The sequence below is a fragment of the Zalophus californianus genome, chromosome 9 (genome assembly GCF_009762305.2).
Source record: "Zalophus californianus isolate mZalCal1 chromosome 9, mZalCal1.pri.v2, whole genome shotgun sequence".
NCBI lineage: Eukaryota > Metazoa > Chordata > Mammalia > Carnivora > Otariidae > Zalophus > Zalophus californianus.
The window spans coordinates 60,826,084-60,848,799 of record NC_045603.1 but is presented as its reverse complement, the minus strand read 5'-3'; the positions used below and the strand labels follow the sequence as shown (position 1 = coordinate 60,848,799).

The 22,716-nt window shown below is 58.9% G+C and overlaps 1 protein-coding gene across 2 annotated transcripts; it reads right to left on the bottom strand.

Moving 5' to 3' along the window:
- Positions 1–1,845: 1,845 nt before the first annotated feature.
- Positions 1,846–22,488, bottom strand: RARG (retinoic acid receptor gamma). 2 transcript variants are annotated; one of them, XM_027591689.1, is made up of 10 exons: positions 22,249–22,488; positions 21,424–21,490; positions 17,706–18,037; positions 6,659–6,807; positions 6,303–6,444; positions 5,486–5,646; positions 5,120–5,296; positions 4,530–4,734; positions 3,923–4,081; positions 1,846–3,152 (listed from the first exon to the last, which is right to left on the bottom strand). In XM_027591689.1, exons 3-10 carry the CDS (start codon positions 17,887–17,889, stop codon positions 2,953–2,955), a joined length of 1,377 nt encoding a protein of 458 aa, XP_027447490.1. In that variant the 5' UTR covers positions 17,890–18,037; positions 21,424–21,490; positions 22,249–22,488; the 3' UTR covers positions 1,846–2,952. The 2 variants fall into 2 exon arrangements, with proteins under 2 accessions (XP_027447490.1, XP_027447491.1); XM_027591690.1 differs by lacking the exons at positions 17,706–18,037; positions 21,424–21,490; positions 22,249–22,488 and adding an exon at positions 11,118–12,256.
- Between the last annotated feature and the right edge of the window lie 228 nt (positions 22,489–22,716).

Genomic DNA, 22,716 nt, shown 5'->3' with positions numbered 1-22,716 from the left:
TTTCCATCCTGGGCTGCCTGCTTCCTAAATCGATGTGACCGCTCCACTTCTTCATACAGGAACATGATAGGAAAGGAAAAAGTATGGAGGCAGTAAGTACTGGGAAGGGGAATGTTAGGGACTATGGGCACTGATTTTGAAAACCCAGTGCCCTCTCTATCATGCTGGCCGCTGAACTCCGTAGGCTCTGGAGCCAAACTGCCCGAGCTCCAGTCCTGCTCTCTCATGACAGCAGTGGGAACTTACGTAGTTACTTAGCCTTCCTGTGGCTTCATCTCATCGGTCCTGTGGAATTGAGGATTGCTGCGAGAATTAAATGAGATAATTCACATCAATGGCTTCCAAGAGACCCCGGGACAACCTAAGGGCTTGATAATAGGCTCCGTGGATGAGAAGGAGCACAGTGAGAAGCGGAGAGGCTGAGAAATTCAAGGCCTGGACAGCTGGGAAGTTGGAGACAGACACAGGGCCAGGCTCAGAGAATGAGACTGGAGGAGGGGGCCCACTGTGCCAAGAAGGCGGCGGTGGAGGCTGGGAAAGGCACAGAGGAGGCGGATGGGAGAAGCCGAGGGCTCAGTCATGGCCGTTGGAGCCGGGGCGAGGATGAAGCCTGGGGCGGGGAAGGGGGTGTGGAAAATACCCGCTCCCAGCCCACACTTGACCGCGGGGAGCTTTGAGAAGGAGCTGGACTGGAGATCTGTGTTCACAGGCCTGCCTCCTCTGCCAGAGGGACACTCCGTGTGGCAGGGACTGACATGCCACCACACCTAGACAAGTGTCGATCTCTGTGGGTGTGCAGTGAGTGGCAGGTGGATTGTAGGAGTGCAGCTGCTGGGAGGAGCGCCTGGGACTGGGGGGCTCCTTCCCCAGGGGGTGCTTCTTCAGCTGGCCTCAGCCTACCGGACCTCAGACCTCATACCCTTCCCCCACAAGCAGGGGTTACCATGGCGATGACCCCTCCTTCCCCACAGGCTCTGTGGTTTCCTCCACAGCTTCTTTCACTTTCTTCTTCTGCTTTTCCTCACTCTTCTCTCCTCCCCTACTCCCACATCCCCAACCTCTCTCCCATGTGCACAGGTCATCGGTGAGGAAAGCCAGGCATAAGGTAGGCAGGGCGCTGGCCCAGCAAGGAAGGTGGGCCACGGTGTGTGTATTGAGTGGAGGGGGGGGCGTGGAGGGGGCGTCACAGAGGGTGAGGGGGAGAGCACAGGGCACCGTGGTAGAGGCCACAGGCAGTGGGCTGAGGGTGGGGGTGTTGCAGAGATAAGGCATGTAGGGGCAAGGAGAGATATTAGGAGAGAAGGTTAACAGTGGGGTCATGAGGTGAAGTGGGGTCAGAAGGGGCAGAGGGAGTGATTTCTAAGGTGATAGTGGGGTCAGAGTGGGGGAGCTCATGAAGTAAAGAGAGGGTTGGTGTAAAACAGAAACACTGTAACTTAGATGGAGGCTGTGGTTCTTTTCTTCTGGGGCCAGAGACCCTCATGAGAGCCAAGTGCAGCTTCAAAATGAACGCCCTCCCCAGAGAAGGGCAGATATGCACAGATACATAACCAGGACTGTGGAGACAGCTTAAAGACGTCTGGGCCCATTCACACCTTCCCAGAGGTGCACAGGGTCCAATCTAAGAACCCACACCTGGTGGCAGTGGGAGGCCCAGACACCCAGGGTAGGCCCCTCTGGGCTCCCTTTCTCCCCCGCTCCCACCACCCCCATCCAGGCGCATCTCATCCAATTCCCTTGGTTTCCCTAAGAAAGCTGCAAAATCCAGTAGATTTGGAGCTCACCTTCCTCGTCCAGCCCAGCTGGTCATTTCCCCTACCACCTCCCAGAGGGAGCCACATGCCATGAGTTTCCATCACTTTATTTTGCAAAAATAGAAAACTCAGCAATATGCGACACAGCGGGGTGGAGGGGAGATGTAAACAGAGGGGAGGGGACAGCACCCTGACCCCCCAGAGAAAAAGGGGAGCCAAGTGGGAATCTTATTTGGCAGCTAAATACAAACTGGGGATTGGAGGAAGAAGGGAGGGGTCACAGGGGCCCTGGGCTCCCCCTCCCAAGACCCCTGGAGGAAGGGGTCAAGTCCAGGGTGTAAACAAAAGCTAATAAATAAATAGAGGTTTCCTCTGGGTCAGGGAAGGATCAGCTAAGCAGCGCCCACCCCCCCTTCCCTGGGCCAAGCTGCTCTGGAGATCAAGGTGGGGGGAAGGCACTAGGGGGAGACGGATCCCCTGGTCCCTCTGTAGTGTAGGAGGGTCCCTGCCCCGGTGGCTGAGATGGGAGGCAGGGGAAGCCCAAGGCACGGTGATGGGGCCAGGGGAGGGGCTTGTAACGGAGGGCACAAGGTCAACTCTGGGCCCAAGCAAAGAGGTGCCGAATGGACCTGCATCTGTCCCTTTCACCCTCTGGCCCCCACAGAAATGCAGGGCCCAGCCTGCCCCAACCTGACGTGGCACGAGGCCAGGGGACGGAGGGCAGCATGCACCTGGCAGGTGCATTACGCAGCATGAGGCACCAAGGGCAGGGGCAAGAGGGTGGGCTCAGCCCTCCCCCTATGCCCCCTTTTTTTGGTCTCTAGTGTTCCTGTTTGCTCCCAGAGGCCTAAGCACCTGGCAGAGGAAGGGACTGTGGAGCTGGCAGGGTCTTCCTCCTGCCCTGGAGAGCCTGGGTCCCTGGTGTCTGAGGGGCAGTGCTGAGATTTTAGAGTCCAAACCGAGGCTCACCCCTCTGCCCTCTCTCCTGGTGGGACAGGGCAGGCCCCCGAGACCGGAGAGGGAGCCAGTTAGAGCAGGAAGGGGATGAACACAGAGGCACCCCTGAAACTTTGGCAAAAACAAGGAGCTCATTGGAAGGGGTGGAGAGAGGGCAGAGCAGGTCCTCCCCCAGTAACTGGCAGTGTCTGGGAGATGGTCAGTCTGCTGCCTGGAGCCCCAACCCCCACGGCAGGGGAAGTCAGGGGCCCTGGTCAGGCTGGGGGCTGCAGCCCCCTTTGCTCTGGCCCCGGGGAACCTCATCCTCGCTAGAGGCCTTGGGGTGGGGACCAGGCTGCGAGGAGTCGTCCTCAAACATTTCGGGGTTCTCCAGCATCTCTCGGATTAGGGGAGGCATCGGGCCTGGAATCTCCATCTTCAGGGTAATGGCCCTTTCTGCTCCTGCAACAGAGGGACAAAGAGGTTCAGGGGAGCAGAGGCCCACGCCCCCTGAGGCCACCTCCCTAACCTTTCCGTCCAGGGGCTCCCAGCACAAGCCCGCCACCTCTCTGTCCCAGCTCACCCTCTCCCTACTCCAGGGTTCCTGGGGGCCACTCCTCTGCCTGCAGCTCCTACCTGCCTTCTCTGCCGAGTCTGCTGCCCACTCATCCCATGCTTCAGGCTCAAAGATCACACCCAGCCCAACTGTCAGTCCCATTCTCCAAGTACTCCACCTTCCCACGTCCACAGCTGGCCAACTGTGCCTAGGCCGTTTCTTACCAAGCTTTATAATAATAGCTAATACTAATTGAACCCCTCCTATCTGCCACGCATCCTTCTGAATCATCACTGTCCAACAGAATCTTTTGTGATGATGGAACTATCTACTTCGCCCAGTACAGTCCTCACTAGCTCCTGGGCACTTGAAATGCGGCTACAGCCACCAAGGAATTGGCGTTTTTAATTCAGAGCAGTTCTAAGCCCCCTCTGTTAACTCACTTAGTCCTCACAATTACTGATAGGGTAAGTCTAAGTACAGCCCGGCTTTCAAACAGGAAAACAAGGTACAGTAAGTAAAAGGAATTTGCCCGAAGTCTCCCCACCAGCCTGCAGCCGAGCTAGGATTCCAGTGTAGACCGCCCGATTCTCTGTTCTGGTCTCTGCTTGTCTGCCCGCCTGACCCGAGACCAGCAGGTCCAGGAGGAGACTGAAGAGGGTCCCTCATGACTGACCCTTGGTGCTGATGCCCCGGAGGTCGGTGATCTTCATGAGCATCCTTGGGAACATGTAGGGTTGGCTGGGCCGCCGCCGGCGGGCATAGAGCCTCAGGGCCTCCAGCAGTGGCTCCTGCAGCTTGTCTACTTTCTCGGGTTCCTCCAGGTCCATGCGGTCTACAGGAACAAGCACAGCATGATGAGAGGAAGAGACAGGAGAGACAGTGACAGGTGGCCCATCCTCAACTGGCCCTGCCCTACGGCCCCCCGGCCCCCCCCCCACTCTGCCCCATCAGCCCTTCGCCTACTGTTCCTGAGCCTACCCAGACCACCTGCCCTGCTCTGAGCCCCACACCTTCTCCCTTCTGGTAAATCATTCCTGCCCAGACCCCTATCTCAGCACCAGTTATCTGGGATCTCCTCAGCTCTCTCTCTGGCTCTGCTCTCCTTTCTGTCCTGTGCCCCAGGGCTGCTGGGGAGCCTGTACTGGACCTGTGAAGTCTGTGCATGGGGCAGGTGCAACAATGCCCCGGGGGAGGGACCAAGGTCTCCTGCCTGGTGAGACAGCAGGTATGGGGTGCGGTGGGAAAGGAGTTCGAGTAAACGCCAGGGGGCGCCCCCGCACCTCCGCAGATGAGGCAGATGGCACTGAGCAGGCCCGTCTCTGTGTCATCCATCTCCAGGGGCAGGAGCTGCCCAGCAAAGGCAAAGACGAGGTCTGTGAGGGGCCCAAAGCCGGCGTTGTGCATCTGGGTCCGGTTCAGGGTCAGCCCATCAGAGAAGGTCATGGTGTCCTGCTCTGGGGTGTACCTTGTGCAGATCCGCAGCATCTGGAGGTGGGCAAGGGGAAGGGTTAGTGCTGTGTCTGGGGAGGAGCCCAGCTCAGGTGGGGAGAAGGGGTGATGAGGTGCACGCAGAACAGGAGGGGGTTAGATGCAGAAGGAGGGCAACCTGCAGCAGGCAGGGGGAGGGAGGCAGAGGCGGAGAATCTAACGCTGGGGAGGGAAGAGAGGTCAGGAGGCAGGGCGTCCAGAAGTGTAGGATCGGGTCTTGGGGCAGGGGTAAGACCAAAAAAAGCTAGGGTTTAGAGGAGACCTGGGGAGTCCCAGGTTGGAGAGGGGTGGGGAAGATGATGAGATCTTTGTGTGGACCAACTCCTTGGCCTCATGTGAGGGTCAGGCTGTGGGGGGAGACAGGCCGCCGCGCTTAACTCACCAGGATGTCCAGGCAGGCGGCCTTGAGCAGAGTGATCTGGTCAGCAATGCTGAGCCCTGTAAAGCCAGGCAGCCTCTTGGCAAACTCCACGATCTTGATGATGCACTTGGTGGCCAGCTCACTGAACTTGTCCCAGAGCCCCAAATCCAGCTGCACCCGGTGGTCTGCACTGGAGTTCTACAGGGAGGGCAGGTGGGAATGCAAGCTAAGGCCCGCCCTGGGGGCTGTCTTCTTTTGGCCAAAACCCCAAGCTCTCCCCTCTGCATTCTGTTGCCCTTCTTTGTCCTCAGCACCAGACCGTGACCTCAATACAGCCCGGACCTAGTCCCCAAAGCGAATGGTCCCCTGCCCTCGCTGGAGACTCACCGTGGTATATTTGCCCAGCTGGCAGAGTGAGGGGAAGGTCTCCTGATGAGCTTTGCTGACCTTGGTGATGAGCTCTTCCAACTGAGGGCTCAGCTCATAGCCGTCGAGCGACCCCTCTTCCTTCACCTCTTTCTTCTTCTTATTCCGGTCATTCCGCACGGCTTGGGGTGAAGGCACACGGAGAGGGTCAGGACCCTCAGAACCTCCCTCCGGGTATCTAGCCCCTCTCACCCCAATTATCATGTACTCAGTCCTTACCATGAACATCTGTTCCCTGGGACCCTAATCGCTGCCTCAGTTTCCCTAGCCCCTACACTAGCTCCCACTCCCAGTCTGGCTCTCTCCAGCCCCACCCAGGGCCTGCAGCCCCTGCTCCCTCCCCAAGCCATTCGGCTCCATCCTGCCCTTCCTGTCACCCTGCAGGAGCTGAAGGGGGGGGCAGGATATGCAGGCGGCAGGATATCCACTTATAGCCTTGGCAGCACAATGGCGCAGGGGAGGGGGGGCACCCCAGAGCCACCTCAGGCTCAGTCTTGGGAGCAGGGGAGAGGACTGGCAAGCACCCCCCCAACTAGCTCCCCATGAAACAGGGCAAAGTGAGCCAGTAACCCCCATTCACTCACTCAGAGGGAGGATTAAGCTCTGCGAGGGGAGAACGGCAAGGGGTGGGCACTAATCAACAGGACAGGCCAGGGAGGAGGCAGCACCCCAGGGCAGGCCAGGTCTCAGAGGTCAAGGAAGCGGCTGTGGGAAGAGGGTAGCAATGACAGGGTAGGGCAGGAGGGCTCCTGCTCAGGCCAGGGCTAGGGGCCCATACCTTCTTTGGACATGCCCACTTCGAAGCACTTCTGTAGCCGGCAGTACTGACAGCGATTCCGGGTCACCTTGTTGATGATACAGTTTTTGTCGCGGTGACACGTGTACACCATGTTCTTCTGGATGCTGCGGCGGAAGAAGCCCTGGAGTTGGGGGTGGGGGTAGGCAGTGAAGCAGGATGATGGGAGTACCAGCCTCTTGCGGGCCTTGCGGGTGGCCCCAGGCCCGAGCCAGTCTATGAGCCAAGTCTGTGCAAAGCAGCCCCGCCCGCTCCACAGCAAGAGCCACTAACACACAGTGTCTTGCCCCTCTGGTCTGGAGCCGGACTCAGCGCGCCCACCCCCACCACTCACACACCTTGCAGCCTTCACAGGAGCTGACCCCATAGTGGTAGCCAGAGGACTTGTCATTGCACACGAAGCACGGCTTGTAGACCCGAGGCGGTGGAGGGGGCGAGGGCGAGCTGGGCACCATCTCCTCTGAGCTAGTGCTCTGCGTCTCCACCGCTGGGGGGAAAGTAGTGACATGAGGGTCGGGGAACAGGGCCCCTCAGATCTCCAGCTCCAGGCATCCTCACTATACACGCACACCCCATTCCCACTTCTCCCTCCAGCTCAGCGGTGACAACACCATCCTCGCCACAGTGACTTAAAGTCCCAACGACCATGTACAGCCCCAGAGCACACACTTCCAGAAAACCACTCTGAGTGCACCTCCTGCAGTCTGGCCATCTCCCTGCACAGCAGTGCCAGCCCGAGCCCTCGTGACACTGCTCAGTTCCCCAAATTCCAAGCCAAAGCCATCCTGGAAGTTAACGTCCCTGGGCCTCAGTTTCCCCAGCTATAAAGTGGGCAGGTGGAGGGGTTATGGGCTGTGGCTCTGCACTCTTTAGTCCCTGTCTGTCACATCGGTCCACCCCATCAGGTAGTCTACCTCCCACCATCCTCCTCCTCCTGAGGCAAGAGATCTGGGGCCCAGGAGGCAAGTACCCGGCACCGGAAGCTAGCACCTGGCTAAATGACCTGCTGGGGTACTGAGAAGGTCCAAGAGGACCTCATTATCTCTCAAGTAGTCCAGGGTGGATAATCCTCCCGCTTTTCCCTCTCATACCGACGCCCCCCCCCCCCCCGCCACCGGCCCCGGCAAATAACTGCCCGTATCTGTTTCTCCAGAAACCACTGAGGCAGTGGAGCAAATGGGACATAGGGATCAAGAAAACAGGTTAGAAGATACGCAGTAGCCTTATTTTACACCTGAAGGAACTGAGGCCAAGAGAGGGAAGGAGGCAACCCAGTGCCACACTACCAGTTGGTGGTGCAGCCAAGACTCTCAGGTCCTCTGACTAGATCTACGTGGCCTGGCAGGGACTCAGGAGAAGTTGGGGAAGGAGAGACTGAGGTATTTGCTCAGATTCTCAGGTCCAGAAGCGGTTGGGGGTGTAGCAAAGCAGGAAAAGTCAGGTGACAGTAGGTAAACAGGGCTCATGGGGGAGGGGAGCTATCTCTGGACCCTCTCTGAGCCTGTGTCTTCACTCCTAAACTTCCCGCACAAATACCCAGTCGCAGCTCAAAGGGGGTCTCAGCCCAGGCCACACAGAGTGCGTGTGGCCAGGAGGACACCCTCTGTTCAGGAGGCTACTCGGTAGACCTTTTTTGATTTTGTGGGGCTTTGGGGTCTGTAATTGATCTTCAGAGACTGGAAAAATCTATAAACTATTCAACCTGTAGGACCTGTTGCCCAAACCTAGAGGGCCCAAGTTAATGCAAGAAAACACTGAGACCCTCGTCCCACGCACCCACCTCATGAGCACCTTCTGGCTTCTAACCCGCCGCAGCGCACCTGGTCAAAAGTCTGCCCCATGCCGCCAGCAGGACAGAAGGAAAGCCCAGGATGCTGGGGTTCTGGGCTAGCTCCACCCACCCCACAGGAGGGAAGCCCTCCCCACCCCCCAACACACAGACACCATTAGCATAAGAATCCTGCTGGAGTGAGATTCCCCAATGGAAAAGGACAGAGAAGAGGGGAGGAAAGAAGGTGCCTCCCGTCTATTCAGGACCGGGGGCAGGAGATTCCAGGAGGGGCTGGTGCTGAGAGATGTGGGGCGGGCTGGAATGCCTTTCAGGACCCCTCCTGGTGTCCTAGGAGGGCACAAGTGCAGCCCAGAGGCCAGTGCGTGGGGTGGTACTCACTTGGGTGCTGACGCCCTCCCTGCCCGCAGAACGCTGCCTCATTTCCTCTCTTGCGAAAGGGCCTGGGTGCGGTCAGACTGGCATGGGGCAGTGCCAGGCAATTACAAGACTGGGGGCCGCAGGGAGACAGGCCTGAGGACAGCTTTTCCTGTCACCCCTTCTGGGCACTCCTCTGGCACAAGCCTGCCCCCTGAAGCCTAGAGTGCAGCCCAACAGCTCTGGACAATCTGGGGGGCGAAGGGCACAAGAAGGCTAATTGACTCAAGGCTGCTCAGATTCCCTTCTCAGCCCTAAGCCAAGACACCAGCATCGGGATACTGCTCCCAGGCTAGGCAGGGGCCCCTGCTGGGGAGGAGGGGGGTGGGCTCTAGGTTTTTCTCCTTTTAAAGCCCAAATTGCTGAAATTGAGGAAATTCCTGGCCAGGCTGAGCGGAGCTTCAAACAAACTCTTTATAACCGGCTGTAAACGCTCCCAGCTGCGAGGCACAGGGCCGAGAAGCCCAGACTCACAATCTGACACACACTTCTTTGGAGACACTCTCACATCGACACCACGCAGGGCACAAAAGCGGACATACTACCAATGGGCCCCTATACCCGGCCGGCCCCGGGCACCGAAGAACACACAGGTGGGCCTGAAAGCACACCCACTCCAGCCACACGGCAGAGGTGGAGGTACAAGTCATGAAGTTGCCACACAACATCCAGCTTCACATTTGCAAGAGAGCAGCTCAGCGACCACACACCCCAGCCTGCCAGTGCAGCACCAGGACACCCGCGAACACCCACAAACACACCATGTGGCCCTCTCCTCATGGGACCTCTTTCCTTCCCCGATGTAGACGCAGGTCTAAACTACTTTCTCTCTGAAAGTGTGCAGAGCAGGCCTGAAGCCCACCAAGACCCTAGAGGCCAAAATTATTGGTCCAAATTGAAATGCAAAAAACATACTGCCAGCCAAGTCCCTGAGACTGCCAAGCCCCCCAAAAAAGGACCCAGCCCCCACAAAAACCCCTCCTGGGAAAGTCTCCACCTCAGCACCCCTCCCAACATACCCCGATGCCCCTTCCTATTGGGCAGTGAAAGGAAGGTTAAGAATTCATCAGGATTTGGTGCAAAGTAATAACAGTTCCATGCTTTCTCCACCCTATAAATGCCACACTTTTAATTCTTGCCCCACTCCACCCCAAAATACGGTCTCCTGTTTGCCACCTCCCTCCTCCCATCTGAGCAGCATTGCCCTGGAACCAAGAGACCCCCCCCAAAAAAAAGAAGAACAAAAAAAGAAAAAGAAAAAAGAAAGAAACTAAGAAAGGAAAAAGAACAGTAAAGAAAAAAAGAAAAAAGAAAAAAAAAGCCGAACACTCGTAAACAGTGCTGCCGAGTGCCAAGGAGCGAGGCGCGTTGGCGGGGGCTCGGTGACCCCTCGCGCGCACTCCCCCAGCGCCCTGGGCCCCGCCCGCCGCCCGCCCCTTCGCAGCTGCCCCCAAGCCCCTCGCCCCGGCGTCCGCACCGGGCTACCAGCGCGCTCCCAGCCCCGGGTAAATTCGGGGGGTGTTTGAGGCTCCCCTCCCGGCTCCTCCCCACACCCCACCCCCGCCAGGCACTTCGGCCCAGGCTTCAAAGCCGCCTCTCATCTGGACTTCATTTTTACTGCCTCTCAGTCCCCAGCTTTTTATTACCGCTCTGGAAAGGGGTTCCAGGGCCCCAGGCCTGGCATCTCCCATTTCACAGAGAGGGGAAAATGGATATTTGGGGACCCAGTAGTCCTACTCTCCCCGCCGCTGCCTCCTCCAGGCCACCCCCTCACCATAAACAGACTTTGCTGTAAACTTTTCGCTTCCTACTGAAGTTGTGTGTGTCGGAGCCATAGCAAAAAGTAATCTCTCTGCATACAACCCTGTACACATTTCCAAACGTTGCTTTTTAAGATGGGGGAGGGGCGCCAGAGCCCAGCCTTCTCCCTGTTGTGTGCACAACCGCGTCCACCCCGCACGAACACACAGGATGCACGCTCGAACACCGCACTTTCCAAAACCGCCCCCGCAGCCACGCTGGGGCACACGCCTTCCCGGCCTCACGCCACAAACATCCCCACACAAGGGCCGTGCGGACCTGCCAACTGTCCGAGGGCGACGCGGCGTGGAGAGACCCCCCCCCTACACTCACAGCCACACCGCCTACGTAAGGCGCTGCACCCTCCAGGGATTCACACGCTCTGCAAATATTTCTTACGCTCCCAACTCCCCACATGGACTCTATAAACGCCACCCACGGTCCTGGGTGCCATATCCCTCCGGGGCCACGGACCTGCGGGCACAAGCTACCAATAACACCTCGGTCTCTCCCTATCCCCAGAAATTCTGGAGTGGCATCAACCGCAGCTCCTAGCTAAACACCCACCATAAAAACCACACACACTCCAAACACTGCGGCACACACCCAAAGGAGTCGCTGAGGTCCCCACGTTTAAAGGGCCAGTACCTCTCTTTCCTACACACAGCCGCCCCTCACATAGAGAGGGTGAGAATCTCCGCTTGCACCCCAGTTCCACCTTTTACACACGGAAAGGGTGAGCCGCTGCCTCTCCTACGCCCCGCACCCCACCCCTGAGCTCTGGTACCTACATTGCAGACTGGCGGGTTGAGGCCAGGCAAAAGACTCAAATCCGGCGAAACAGGAGCTGCCCGTGGCTCTGCGCAGCAAGCCGGCCCCGGGCCCGGACGCCCCGTACAGCCGTCGCGGACCCGGGGCAAACGTTTCCATGCAGTCGTACATCGCGACCCGGCTTGGAGGGAAGCTGGGTGCTAGGAACACCAAGGACCCGCAGCCGATTCCCCCTCCTCCCCCGGCGGCGCCCCGCTCCTGGAGGGGGGGAGGGGGAGGGCTAGCATAGGGCGCCAGGCTGCATGGGGGGTAAGGGGTGGGCGGGGAAGAGGGGGATCCCCAGCAGGGGAAAGGGACTGGGCGGGGCGCAAAGCCGGGGCTGCCGCATCGGCCGCGGTCCGGCTCACTCTGGGCGCCTCGGCGCCTAACACTGGGGAGACCTTTTGTAAAAGCGAAGCCCGGAGGGGTGGGGGGTGGGGCTTGGAGAGCGAAGGGGGCCGGGCACTAAGACAAGCAGAGCTGGGAGTGGAGCGCACACTTACACACACTCGCACCCGGCGCGCGCGCTTGCTTAGACACATATCCGTGCATGCATTTATCTAGGCAGGCACCACGTATTTGCAAATATGCAATCGTGCGCATTCATCTATCTGCACGCACATAAAATCACAGATGCACAAACGCTTGTGCAAGCACATCTAGCTCGGGAGAACGCTGTTAGGCATTCTGTCTCCACAATCCCCGAGGCTTTGCACGCATTTGCACTTCGGCGCGTGCCCCGGTCGGGAATGGGGGAAGGAGTGGAGGAACCAAGCACACGCATTTCCTTTTGAGTTTCCCCCCTCCCCTCCCCAACACTCTCTGCACACAAGTTGATACAGGCAGGGGTGTCAAGGAAGACGGGGGAGAGGGGAACATGGAGGTTCCCTGCGCGCCGCAGTTCTCCGGAGCTTGGGGACCTGCACTACCTCCACCCCCTCATTCCCAGGCCTGGCTCCTCCCTCTCCCTCCGCGCGCGCGCTTCGGGGCCGAACCGTACATTCCTGCGGCTCGGCGCGCGCGGCCTCCTCCTTCCTTCCCGTTCTCCCCACCCCCGGTCGAAGGGCCGGAGCGCGCTCCCGCCGTGAACTCTCCGGGAACCCCCCTCGGGGCGGGTGGCCGGGCGCGCTCACCTCCTCCTGACCCGGCCCCGCCCCACCCCGCCCAGGCCGTCGCCAGCGCCGCCGCGGAGTCCCCCGCCCCCTCCTGCGCAGCCCGGAGTCCACCCCTCCCAGCCCGAGCTGTCCTCCCTTCGCCGCGTCCCGGGCTGCCTCCCTCCAAGTCCCCTTAGCCCCGTCCCGCGACTGACGCTCCCCAGGCGCTCCACCGCCTCTCTCGATGCCCCTTCCTCGAGCGTGACTTCACTTTCAGAGCACACCAACTCCCACCCCAAACTGTCCCTACGGTGTCAGCCGCGCCTCCGATGAAGTTGCCCTGCTGAGTGCCAGCTCCCCTCCCCCAGGCTTTCTACCGTGCCAATTGCCCCAAAGTGCCAAGGGCCCCTCTCGGCTGTAACTGCGGGTCCGGTCGTCAACTGTTCTCAGAGCCATTACATATCCCCCCCACCACCATTGGCAATAACTGGCCCTTCTCCCCTTCCGTGCCACACTGAGTGCCCTTCAGATCTCCGAGGGCCGCCTCGCTGTCCCCTCCGTAGCCCCTTCCGGGCACTGAGCGCCCTCGCCCGGCGGAGAAGGGGGTGAGGGGGGCGGGGGTTTGGCCACGTCAAGAGTTTGCCCTCGCCGCCCGGCCGAATCGGGGACCCTGGCCCCAGGACAGCGCCAGCGGCGGCGACTCCCGGAAACCGCCCCCTCCCCCCGCGCCCCGCCCGCCGCCCGGCCGCCCGGCCGCCCGGCGGGCCGGCCCAGCCGGCTCTGTCAGCGCCGCTCACACGGGGAGCGCCCGGGGAGCGGGAGCGGCGCCCGGCCGGCCCCTTCCCCCGCCTGGCGGCTGTGGCTGGGCCAGGGCGGGGCGCGCTTTTCTAAGAATCTGCTGTACCGGGTGGGGGGCGCACTGGGGGTGCTGCAGGAGTGGGGCGCCAGTTTGGAAGAATAAAGAGCAGGAAGGGGTGCCAGAGTAGTCAGGGACGGGAAGGCGGGCGCGGAGGAGGGGCCGGGGTGGTGGCCGGGGACGCGGGGGGGGGGGGCAGGGGGCAGGGCTGGGAAGGAGGGCCAGACTTGTGGAAGCGCGGGGCGGGGGGGGGGGGGGGGGATGGATGGGAGGGTGGGGGCACGGGGTGGCAGGGCTGACTGGGGGGCTTGAAGTAGGGATGAAGTGGGAAGGCAGTGTTCTTTCCAAACCAGGGTGAGCTCCCGGCTCTTGCCCCCAACCTCAAATACCCCATTTCTGAATCCAGCCCCCCACACAACAAAACGGAGGGGGATGGTAGATTTCTGAATCAGAATCTGGGCAGTGGTAAAAAAAAAATCAATTAAGTATAAAATGGGAAGTACCCCCAAAACCAGGGGGAAAAGAGCCCTGATTAGTCAACTCCAGGCTGTCAGTCCGCCCCCCACCCTTCCTCCTCCGAAATCTGAAAGGTCCCAATTAAGTCAGGCCTGCCTGGTTGGTAATTAGAACCAGAAGTGGCCAGGCCACAGGGAGGGGGGTTGGGAGTGGGGCACAGGAGGGGGGTGGAAGGCTCCAGGAAGTCATGAGCCCTCAATAGCCCCCCTTTCTCTTCACCAGATGCACCCCACTCCTCATCACCCCATCTGTGTGTGCTTCCCAGGCACTGCAGGGAGAGGGGGGCTTATAAGGGGCTTATAAGACATTAGAGTGCCAGGCCCACCCTTCCCGTCAACCCCAATCCCCCCCCCATTCTAGACAGTCTTAGCACAGCCTTGAAGAGAAGGTAAGAGGACGGGGGAATCTAGTGCCCCCTCTTATCCCCAAAGTCCCCCCAGCCCTTATTGCAGCAATTAGACCCATTAGCCTTCTAGCATTTCATGGGAACCAGATGTTCTCCACCAGCCTGGTGGGAGTATGAGGGGGGGCTGCTGCCTGACTCACCCCCCTCCCCATCTATGATCCCCACCACCACCACCACCACGGTTCACCCCTCCCAGCTAGAGTCCCACAAAGGCAAGACCCCAGAGGCAGAGAAGTGCACCCCTCCCCCACTAACAAGGTCATTAGCACTCAGAGTCTTGCATGGTCACCCCTCAGAGCCTCTACCACCCTGGCAAGGATGAGTTTGGCCAACAAGGGACTGTGGAGGAAGGAACAGCTAACTCCTATGCACCCCTCCTTTCCCCCCTCCTGCCACCTTCTGGATGGGGCTGGAGAATAAGTGGCTCTGAATTCCTCATGCTAAATTCTCCTTTTCTTCCAAAACCTTCCCTCAAAAAGGTGAAGAGGGGGCATTTCAAAGCAAGAAGCCACATCCCGAGGCTAAGTCCTGACTTAGGAGTCCCACCTGAAGGGCGATGGGGAGGGGTCTCTGAAAGAGGGGGCTGCAGAAGAGAGAAGGGAGGTGTGAATGAGGGATGGGGCCCAAAGCTGGGGTGTAAGGAAGGAGCTGGGCAGGATGGGGGCTGGGACCGGGTAGGGGGCCAGGAGAGGGGGGTGCAGCCTGGGCCCCAGCGGCGGCTTGCCCAGCTCCCCCCGCCGGAGAGGTTTCCTGTTGCAATCAAAGCCCCATTTGTGTAGGCCTGGAGCTGGAGCCCAAGCCTGAGCAGCGGAGACCCGGGAGGGGAGGGGAAGGAGGCAGTCGGCTGGGGTTTTTTCCTGGACGAGGCCTCCCTGCCGCCTGCTCGCCACCCTTACCCGCCTGCTCTCCCAGCAGCTGGGTTCTCTCTGGGTCTGTGCCTTTTGGCCTGTGTAGTTCTCTGTCACCTCGCTTAGGTCTCCGAGTCTGTCTTTTTCAGTTTCTTTTAAGTAGAACTCTTTTCCTTCCTGTGCCAGCTTGCCCTCAGTTTCTCCATGTGACTTAGTGAGGTGCAGCCTGGGCTCCTTGCCCCAGGGACACAGTCACCAAGTTCAGATGATAAACAGGGCTAGGTCCTCAACACCGCAGACATCTCCTCAAGAGGGGAAAGAAGGCAAGGCTTCCCTTCCCTCCCATCCCACTCTGTTCCCTGTAGTCTTGACAAAGCAAACAGAACACATCAGTGTTGATAAACACAGAGAGACAGAGAGACACAGATCCCAGGGTTTCACGCACACGTGTGAGCGCATACACTGGCACACACGCACACACGCACACACACACCTCTGCTCTCCCATGCACACAGGCCTGTGCTTGCCTCCACAGCACATGCCCTCCTCCCCTCCCCGCCTCCTCTCCTCCACCACACGGTTCTGAGACGCCTGCCTTACCCACTCAGGCCCCTGGAGTACCCCAAGAGGTGGAGCAAGATTTCCCTTCTCAACGTGGATGTCTCCAAGGTGCTAGGGACCCAGCACTAGGATCCAAGAGGCAGCCTCAGGGAGAAGTTCCAGACTCCTTCATGGGCCACCCTCCCTCCCATAGACTGTGTAGAGAGAGACACAGGCTCAAGGTGAGTGTGGCTTTGGCATCAGACTTAGGCCTCCAACCCCTCTCCATTGGGTGGCCCCAGGCAAAAAGGGACAACAGGGCAGAGAAATGAGAGGCTATGCTCTTTCACCCCTCAGCCCCTCTCCTACTATGGGAGGCCTCCCAGACTCCAGGATCCCTTCCTCTCCCCTCTGCCTCACTCTCATTTACCACTGGGTGCTGCATGCCCCACTCCCATGCAGGCTGTCTGGACCCAAACCTTCCCCTCCTCCCCACCCCACCAGCACCTCTCTGCCCAGGCCTGTCCCCCGCTGCCAGCCACACCCTCCCCAGCTACCTGCCCTGGTTCTGGCTCCTCCCTTGGATTTCTCCTTTCAGTACCCCCTCCCCCTGCTCTTTCAGGGCAGCCCTGAGGGATAGAGCCCAGTGTGACCCCTTCCCCTACCTTGACCTTACTTTGATCCCTGACCTTGACCTCAGTGTGTCCAGGACACAGGAGAACTTCCCTGGGGACTTGGCCACTGGCTCTCAGCATTCCCCCACGATCATTCTTTTTCTCCTCTCCCTCCTTACTCCTAGAACCTGGGGAAACTAAGTCCCAGGGGATTGAGTTGTATGGTTCTCTGCAAGAAGTACATTCACAGAGAAGGGTGGTTTCTTCCTCCCTCCTCAGGCCCTATTCATGGGGTGTAAATGAGGTAGGGGAAGCCCGGCTGAGGTTTCCAAAAAGGGGGCTTTGTGCTCTCTTGTTCACCTGCATGCCACCCAAATATCCCCTGTTGGTCTACACACATGCCACCAGCAGGTCTCACCAAACACCAGACACACCATCAGCAGCCCTATTAAATATCGCCTCCTCACACTGACTCTTTGTTGCACACACTGGAATTTTGTATGTGAGCAGAGAGTCTCAAGGACATGCTGTACATACAGAACTGCATATGGTCTACACACGCGTGCACACGTGCACACGCACACGCCTTCTCCAGATGAGCACCCTCTTTCCACTAGAGCTGCCTTCACACATACACACAACCCCCCGGGGGGCCCCTCCTAAAGGCAGGGCCCCTCTTCTCCTACCTCTCTCTCCCTGAGCTTGTGGAGCTATAAAGGATGTCTCTATCTTTCTTTTTTTTCCCTCTCTGTCTCTAAGCCTCTGGTTTTCTGCCCTTCTCTGTGCCTCTCCTTCCATCACCTCCCCTTCTTTCCAGGAGAGGATTCTCTACACCTGCTCACATGCTGCCCCTTTACCCCGCAGAACCTAGCAGCCCAGTGCTCCAGCTCCTGGGCACCCATGCCTGTAATGGCTTGGTCAAGAAGACCAACTACGAAACAGGAGGAAAGAGGATCCAGAGGGAAGAGGAGAGGCCTAAGACTTGTCTGCTGTCAGCACTCAAAGGCTTAACCCAAAGAGGGCAGGCCTGAGGGACAAGTAGGGATCTGCACAGCCTGTGGGCACCATGCCAGACCCAGAGGGAGGGGAGGAGTCCAGAACTCACATGGCTGGAGGAGAGGATGCTTCTCGAGCAGCCCCTCACCTCCCCGGATTACTTAGGGTGCAAGAGCCACCTTCTCTGTAGCTGTCTCCACCCTCCCCAGCACCGACAGGAACGTTCCCTGGCCCCACACATCTCTGGGCCCCTGGCACTATTGCATTTCCTTTCTGTGCTGCCTGCCTCTAACTCACCAATTTCGACTCTCGATCATAGTCAGCTGATTGGCCTTGCGGACCCCTCCACTCCCCAGGCTGCTTCCCCCGTACCCACCACTGCATATAAGCAAAAGCCTCAGACTTCACCAAACCCAACCTTGGCTGCCCATACAAAGTGTTCCCCCCTGCCAGTTGACTCAGGAGGCAACCGTGGACCCCAGCATGCTAGTCCTTTGGGGCAGGAGCGTCGTCATTGCAAACAATGCCATTTGCTCCACGTCCAAACCCCCTCCTACAACCGCTGCCCCCTACTCCATTAGATCCAACCCCCAACCCTGCCCACCTTGCTAACTAGGGTGCCAATTTTCTCTAGCACCCACCCTCTAAATGTCCTCCGGCTTCCCCCTGCCCTCATCCCCCAAGGTCCCTGAGACTCACACAGAGAGGCCATTTCCTTGGGGAGGTCAGGCTGGCCCAGGCCCCGGAAGCTAGGACTCAGCATCTCGAAAGGTGGAGACCCCCTGAGAGCCCCTGGGAAGGCAAAGGGGAAGCCAGCCCCTGGGTAGCCAGATCCAGGCCCCAGGGCACCAGCTGCAAAGAGTCGTTCCTTATTGGTGGCCATGGCAGCTGCGGTGAGGGAGGCTGAATCCCCCGGGGTCTGCAGTGGGCGGGGGAGGTCTTCAGCCACGGCCCCCGCCCATGCCCACTGCCCCAGCCTGGGAGGCTCCGTGCCCGCCCTTCCTGGCCTGCCCACCGGGTCTCCAAGAGTCCTAGGGAGAAAGAGAGGAGAGGGAGGGATGAAAGAAGGATCACCTGAATGTCCCGAGCCCCGTGGCGCTCTCTCACTTGGAGCCTTTTCCCCCCACGCTTCTAAGGTTTGTTCTGCCCTGACTCAGGACCCTCTACCACAGGGTAGGAAGCAGGGCAGGAGCTCACGCAGGTTGAGGGAAAAAAATTCTCCGGAGAAGGGTAAACTAGTTCAGGTCTCGGGACTCCTGGCAGAGAGGACCCCTAAGCTGAGAAGTGACCATTAAGCACAAGTGCACCAAACACTTGATTTAACCTCCACATCAGTCCTGTGAAGTAGGAATTATGATTCCCATTTCACAGAGGAGGAACCTGAAGTTGAGTGACTGGCTTAAGATCATGGTGGAGCCAGGATTCAAACTCTCGGGCTGTAAGTTCAAGCCCCATGTTGGGCGTAGAGCTTACTTAACTTAAAAAAAAAAAAAAAGACTATTTAAACTCTCTACCACTCTGGGGAAAGCAAACATATCTCTGTTGTAACTTTGGGGCCCTACATCTCTCTGAAAAGCAGTCGTGGTCCAGTGACTAGGAACACTGACTGTGGAGCCGGGCTACCTGAATCCATCCCCACCACTCCTGGACCTTGGGTGTGTTACTTAATCTCCCTTTGCTGAATTTAGTTTCCTCATTTGTCAGTTAGGAATAATAGGGCCTACTGCATAAGGCTGTTGTAAGGATTAAATGGTTTCACATATGTAAAGTGTTTAGAATAATATGGGCACATATTAAGTGCTATGTGTGTCTCATGTTATTTCTCTTTGTACCTTCTCTTCCTCCATACCTCTCTTGTAATTAGCATTGCCTTCGGTCTCTCTACCTTCCTCAACACTCCCTCTTCCAGTTCCCTCTCCCAGTTCTATCTCTGTCTCCAATTATCCCTCACTCCCAAACCTGTCTTGCATGCTCTCCTTCAAATCCACAGATGTTGATGGAAGCCCCACTGTGTGCCAGGTATGATTCCAGAGAGCAGCTCCTCTCCTCGCCCTCACCTTACTTTACTTCCCCATCTCCTTTTCTCTGTCTTCTCTGAGGCCCCTGCTTCCAGGAAGCCCTCTCTACAACCTCCCCTCCCTCAAGTGTAGCCTGCCCCAGGATATTTAACCTGAGCCCAGGGAAGGGAGAGAGGAAGGAGGGAGAGAGGAAATGGGAATCCTGGGGCTGGGCAGTAGTTTCTTTCCTGATGCTCGGACAAGGGAAAGTTTGACTTTCCCAGGAGCCCCAGAACCGCCCACTCTAGGGGAGTTAGTGGGGAGGACAGTCACCCCAGCCTGGGTACCTCCTCTACCAGTCAGAACCATAATGGACTGAGGTGCAGAGGACAGAGAAGGACTGAGAGTGAAACACATATAGACTATGGGGTGGTCAGGTCCAGAGGTAGGTGATAGGCATTTCTGCATCTCTTTTCATCGGTCTTTGCTTCTAGGACCAGTATCTCTCCATCTTTGTACCTCTGTTTTCCTTCCTTCTATCCTTCGTTCCTTCCTTCGTTCGTTCCTTCCTTCCCTTCTTTCTTTTCTCTCTCATCTACCTTGGCCTTCAAACTCCTGAGGGTAAACTGTCATGGAAGTTACAGAAACTCAGACCCCAGCACCACCACCCTCCACTCAGTGCTGATGCATGACAACCCTTGCTTTTCAGAAGCCATCACCCATAACCCCCAGTACCCTCAGACTCCTCAGCACAATGTCTCCCCAGGCCTAAAAGGCTGAGCCCCAAGCCCCCGGGGTCCTTCTCCTTTACCTTCCCCTATTCCCTCAAGTCCTCATCCCTGGTTAAGCCCAGGTGGAGCCAGGAGTCCGGGGCCCCAGAGGCCCCTGGGCCATAGCTCAACAGGCTGGGCCACATTCCAGGTGGATTAACCCCTCCGATGCCAAGGGTGAGAAGCTACTAGAGCCCCCCCTCCCCATCTTCTTCAGACTGCCTTCAACTGGGCCCCAGGCTCCGGCTCCAGCACTCACTGTCTTCGCTTCTCACTTACAGATGGGAAACAGAGACCTGAGTGTGGGGCAGGAGGACTTCCGGTGTCCCAGAGAGGGATGCTCAGACTCCTGGTCCCTACTGAAGAATGAAGCTATAATGAGTGACGGACAGCCCAGCTCTCCTTGGGCTTCCTCCTATTTTGCCTCAGAGAAGGGACTTGAGAGTTGAGCGGAAAGGGGAAGGCGACAGAGAGTCACCCCTTTCTGAGCCCTGGTTCCTCTGCCCTGGATGGGAAGAGAAGGGGAGGGTCTTAGATCCAGGATGGAGGAAGGGACCAAGGGATTGAAGACAGTGGTACAGAGAGTAAAAGGAAATCCTCCACTAGAGACCCAGATGCCTTGGTTCTTTGGGGAACCTGTGGAAGGAAGAGAACCCTTCTCTCCTCCCAAGATGTCACCTCAGATGGAGGTGGGGCTGACTAGGGGAAAGGGGCCCTTACAAAGCTGCTTCTCTTAGGGCTGAGGTAGAGTTGAGGGAGGGCATGGATGAAGGGGGCTGCCGGATGGGGGGGGAGCACGTCTCCCTGCTGCCCTGCTCGCTCTAGAGCCCAGAACAAAGCTGCTCTTGTCGGCTGCTCTCCACCCGCTGCCCCCCTCCCCTCTGTATAAACACGACCACCTTTTTCCATGACCCCATCCCCAGCCTGGGCGGAGAACCCAGGCATCCTCTGCTCTAGCCTGGGCCCCAGCCTGCTCCCCAGGAGGCAGCAGTGGCCTGGGTTTCCCTGGCCTCGTGCCACCCTTGGGGGAGTCCAGACCCTTAAGTCTCCACCTCTCATCCCCAGGTGCCCTCCCTCCACCCCACTGGCCCCAGGGAGGGGCAGTGCCCAGGAGGCAGGCAGGCAGGCAGGCAATGCCAGTGGAATGTGTGTGGGCAATGGAGGGCACGGGCAGGGTGGGGCAGAGGGGGGAACTGGAGGTGCCAGTTAGGTGGCTTTCTGAGCCAGGGGTGGGGGTGTGCCGGGGTGGGGGGGTGTGCCCTGTACTGCCTACCAGGCTTTAAGCTACAGTGTATATGCGTGCATGTGTGTGGGGTGTGTGTGTGTGTGTGTGTGTGTGCGTGTGTGTGTGTGTGTGTGTGTGTGTGTGTCTATGTCTATTTGGGACACCCAAGCTCCAGGCACCCTGCACATACTGCCTCCTGCCCCCCACCCCCTTCCTCTCTCTTCTTGCCTCAAGGATATGGGACACTGCCTTTGGTCCTCAACCCACACTCAGCATCTGAGGAGTGATAGTCAGGGCAGGAGCCTCAGACATGAGGTCTGGGATTGCAGCTACCCTGGACATGGGCCCTGAAGGGGCACAGTCATTTCAGATTCTCACCCCACAGACCCCTCCTCAGGCCCCCCCCCAACCATGCATACTCTTACCCTCTGGCCACCTGCAGAGATTCCCTCCTACATACTGGGTCAGGTTGAGGGGACTGGGCTGTAACTGCTGAAGACAGAGAAGCATGTCAGTGGGGCTCCTAGACTAGGACTCCTAGGTCCCTGCCCCAGTCTTCCTTCTCTTCCTTTGTTCCCTTTGGGCTCCCCTCATGAATGCCCCTGAGGAGCCCCCATCCTTGGCTGGAGGGAGCCAAGACTCACACCCTGCTTGGGGATATAAGTGAGAGGGAATACAAAACTGCAGTTTAAGGGACCTTCACAGACCACTGTCCTATCCACTTGTCTCTGCAAACTCCAGGACCCAGTCGGCTGGGAGCACTTGCCTCTGGATGTCTCTTGCCCCTTTGATGTCCAAGCCGGGCCATTCCACTGGGGAAGGAAGAACTTGGACCAGTTTGGACCAGAAGTCCACCCCTCAGACTCCCCTGGGGAAGCCAGATGGAGGGCTAGCAGAGGTCCTTCCACACAGGAGGGAACCCTGTCTTCCCTCACACTCCAAAGCACAAAAGTAAGCTAGAAACCCCCGGGGCTGAAGACTCTTCCCCAAGTGCTCTCCCCACCATTCACCGAAATGAAGCCTTGCTGAAGCCCAGCCCAGCCCCAGCCTGTCTAAATCTTCCCCATTGCCTCCCGCATCGGGGCAGACCCCCAAGTCGGGAAGGAAGCCCTTCCAGCCCTGCGGACCACGCGAGCAGCCGCGGCACGGACTGAGCGGCGTCGCTCCGCCGCGCCCCTGCCCCCAGCCCACCTCGGCCGGGACCCAGGCGTCCGCGGGCGGCGGCGAGCCTGCTTCCCCGCCTGACTCACCTGGAGGGGAGGGAGGGGGAAGGGAGGCCAGGGAGCCCCGAGGTCCCGGCGTCGGGCGGTCGCGGGGATGCGGCGTCGCAGTGTCAGGGGCTCGCGGCAATGGGGGGTTCTGGGGGGGGCACGGGCTCTAGGCTGGGACTGTCCCGGGGCCTCTCTGAGCCCGCCCGCCCACGTGACCGCCCCAAAATATCCGACACATTTTCTCCCAAACCGCACACTGACTCTGCAGGCGGGGACACGGAAAATATTTTCTTTCTTTTTCTCCCTCCCCACCCCCCCACCTCCCTCCCAGCCCGGCTCCCTCCTCCCCCTCCCGCCCTCGCTCCTCCCTCCCCTGCCGCCTGCCCCTGCCCGGCTCCCTCCTCGGTGCCCAGGGGCTGGGGGGAGGGGGGGCTGGGGGGGGAGGGCTGGGCGGGGCGGGGCAGCCCAGGACGCCCGGGTCTCTGCCCCTCCCATTTGCTGGGCTTC

Excerpts from the sequence above, each read along its gene's own strand:
- RARG (XM_027591689.1), bottom strand. The coding sequence starts at position 17,889 with ATGGCCACCAATAAGGAACGACTCTTTGCAGCTGGTGCCCTGGGGCCT. Across the intron at positions 5,647-6,302 it reads AGTGGGCATGTCCAAAGAAG|CCGTGCGGAATGACCGGAAT; the intron begins GTATGGGCCCCT and ends CTTCACCCCAAG. Across the intron at positions 4,735-5,119 it reads CCGCCTGCCTGGACATCCTG|ATGCTGCGGATCTGCACAAG; the intron begins GTGAGTTAAGCG and ends GCCCACCTCCAG.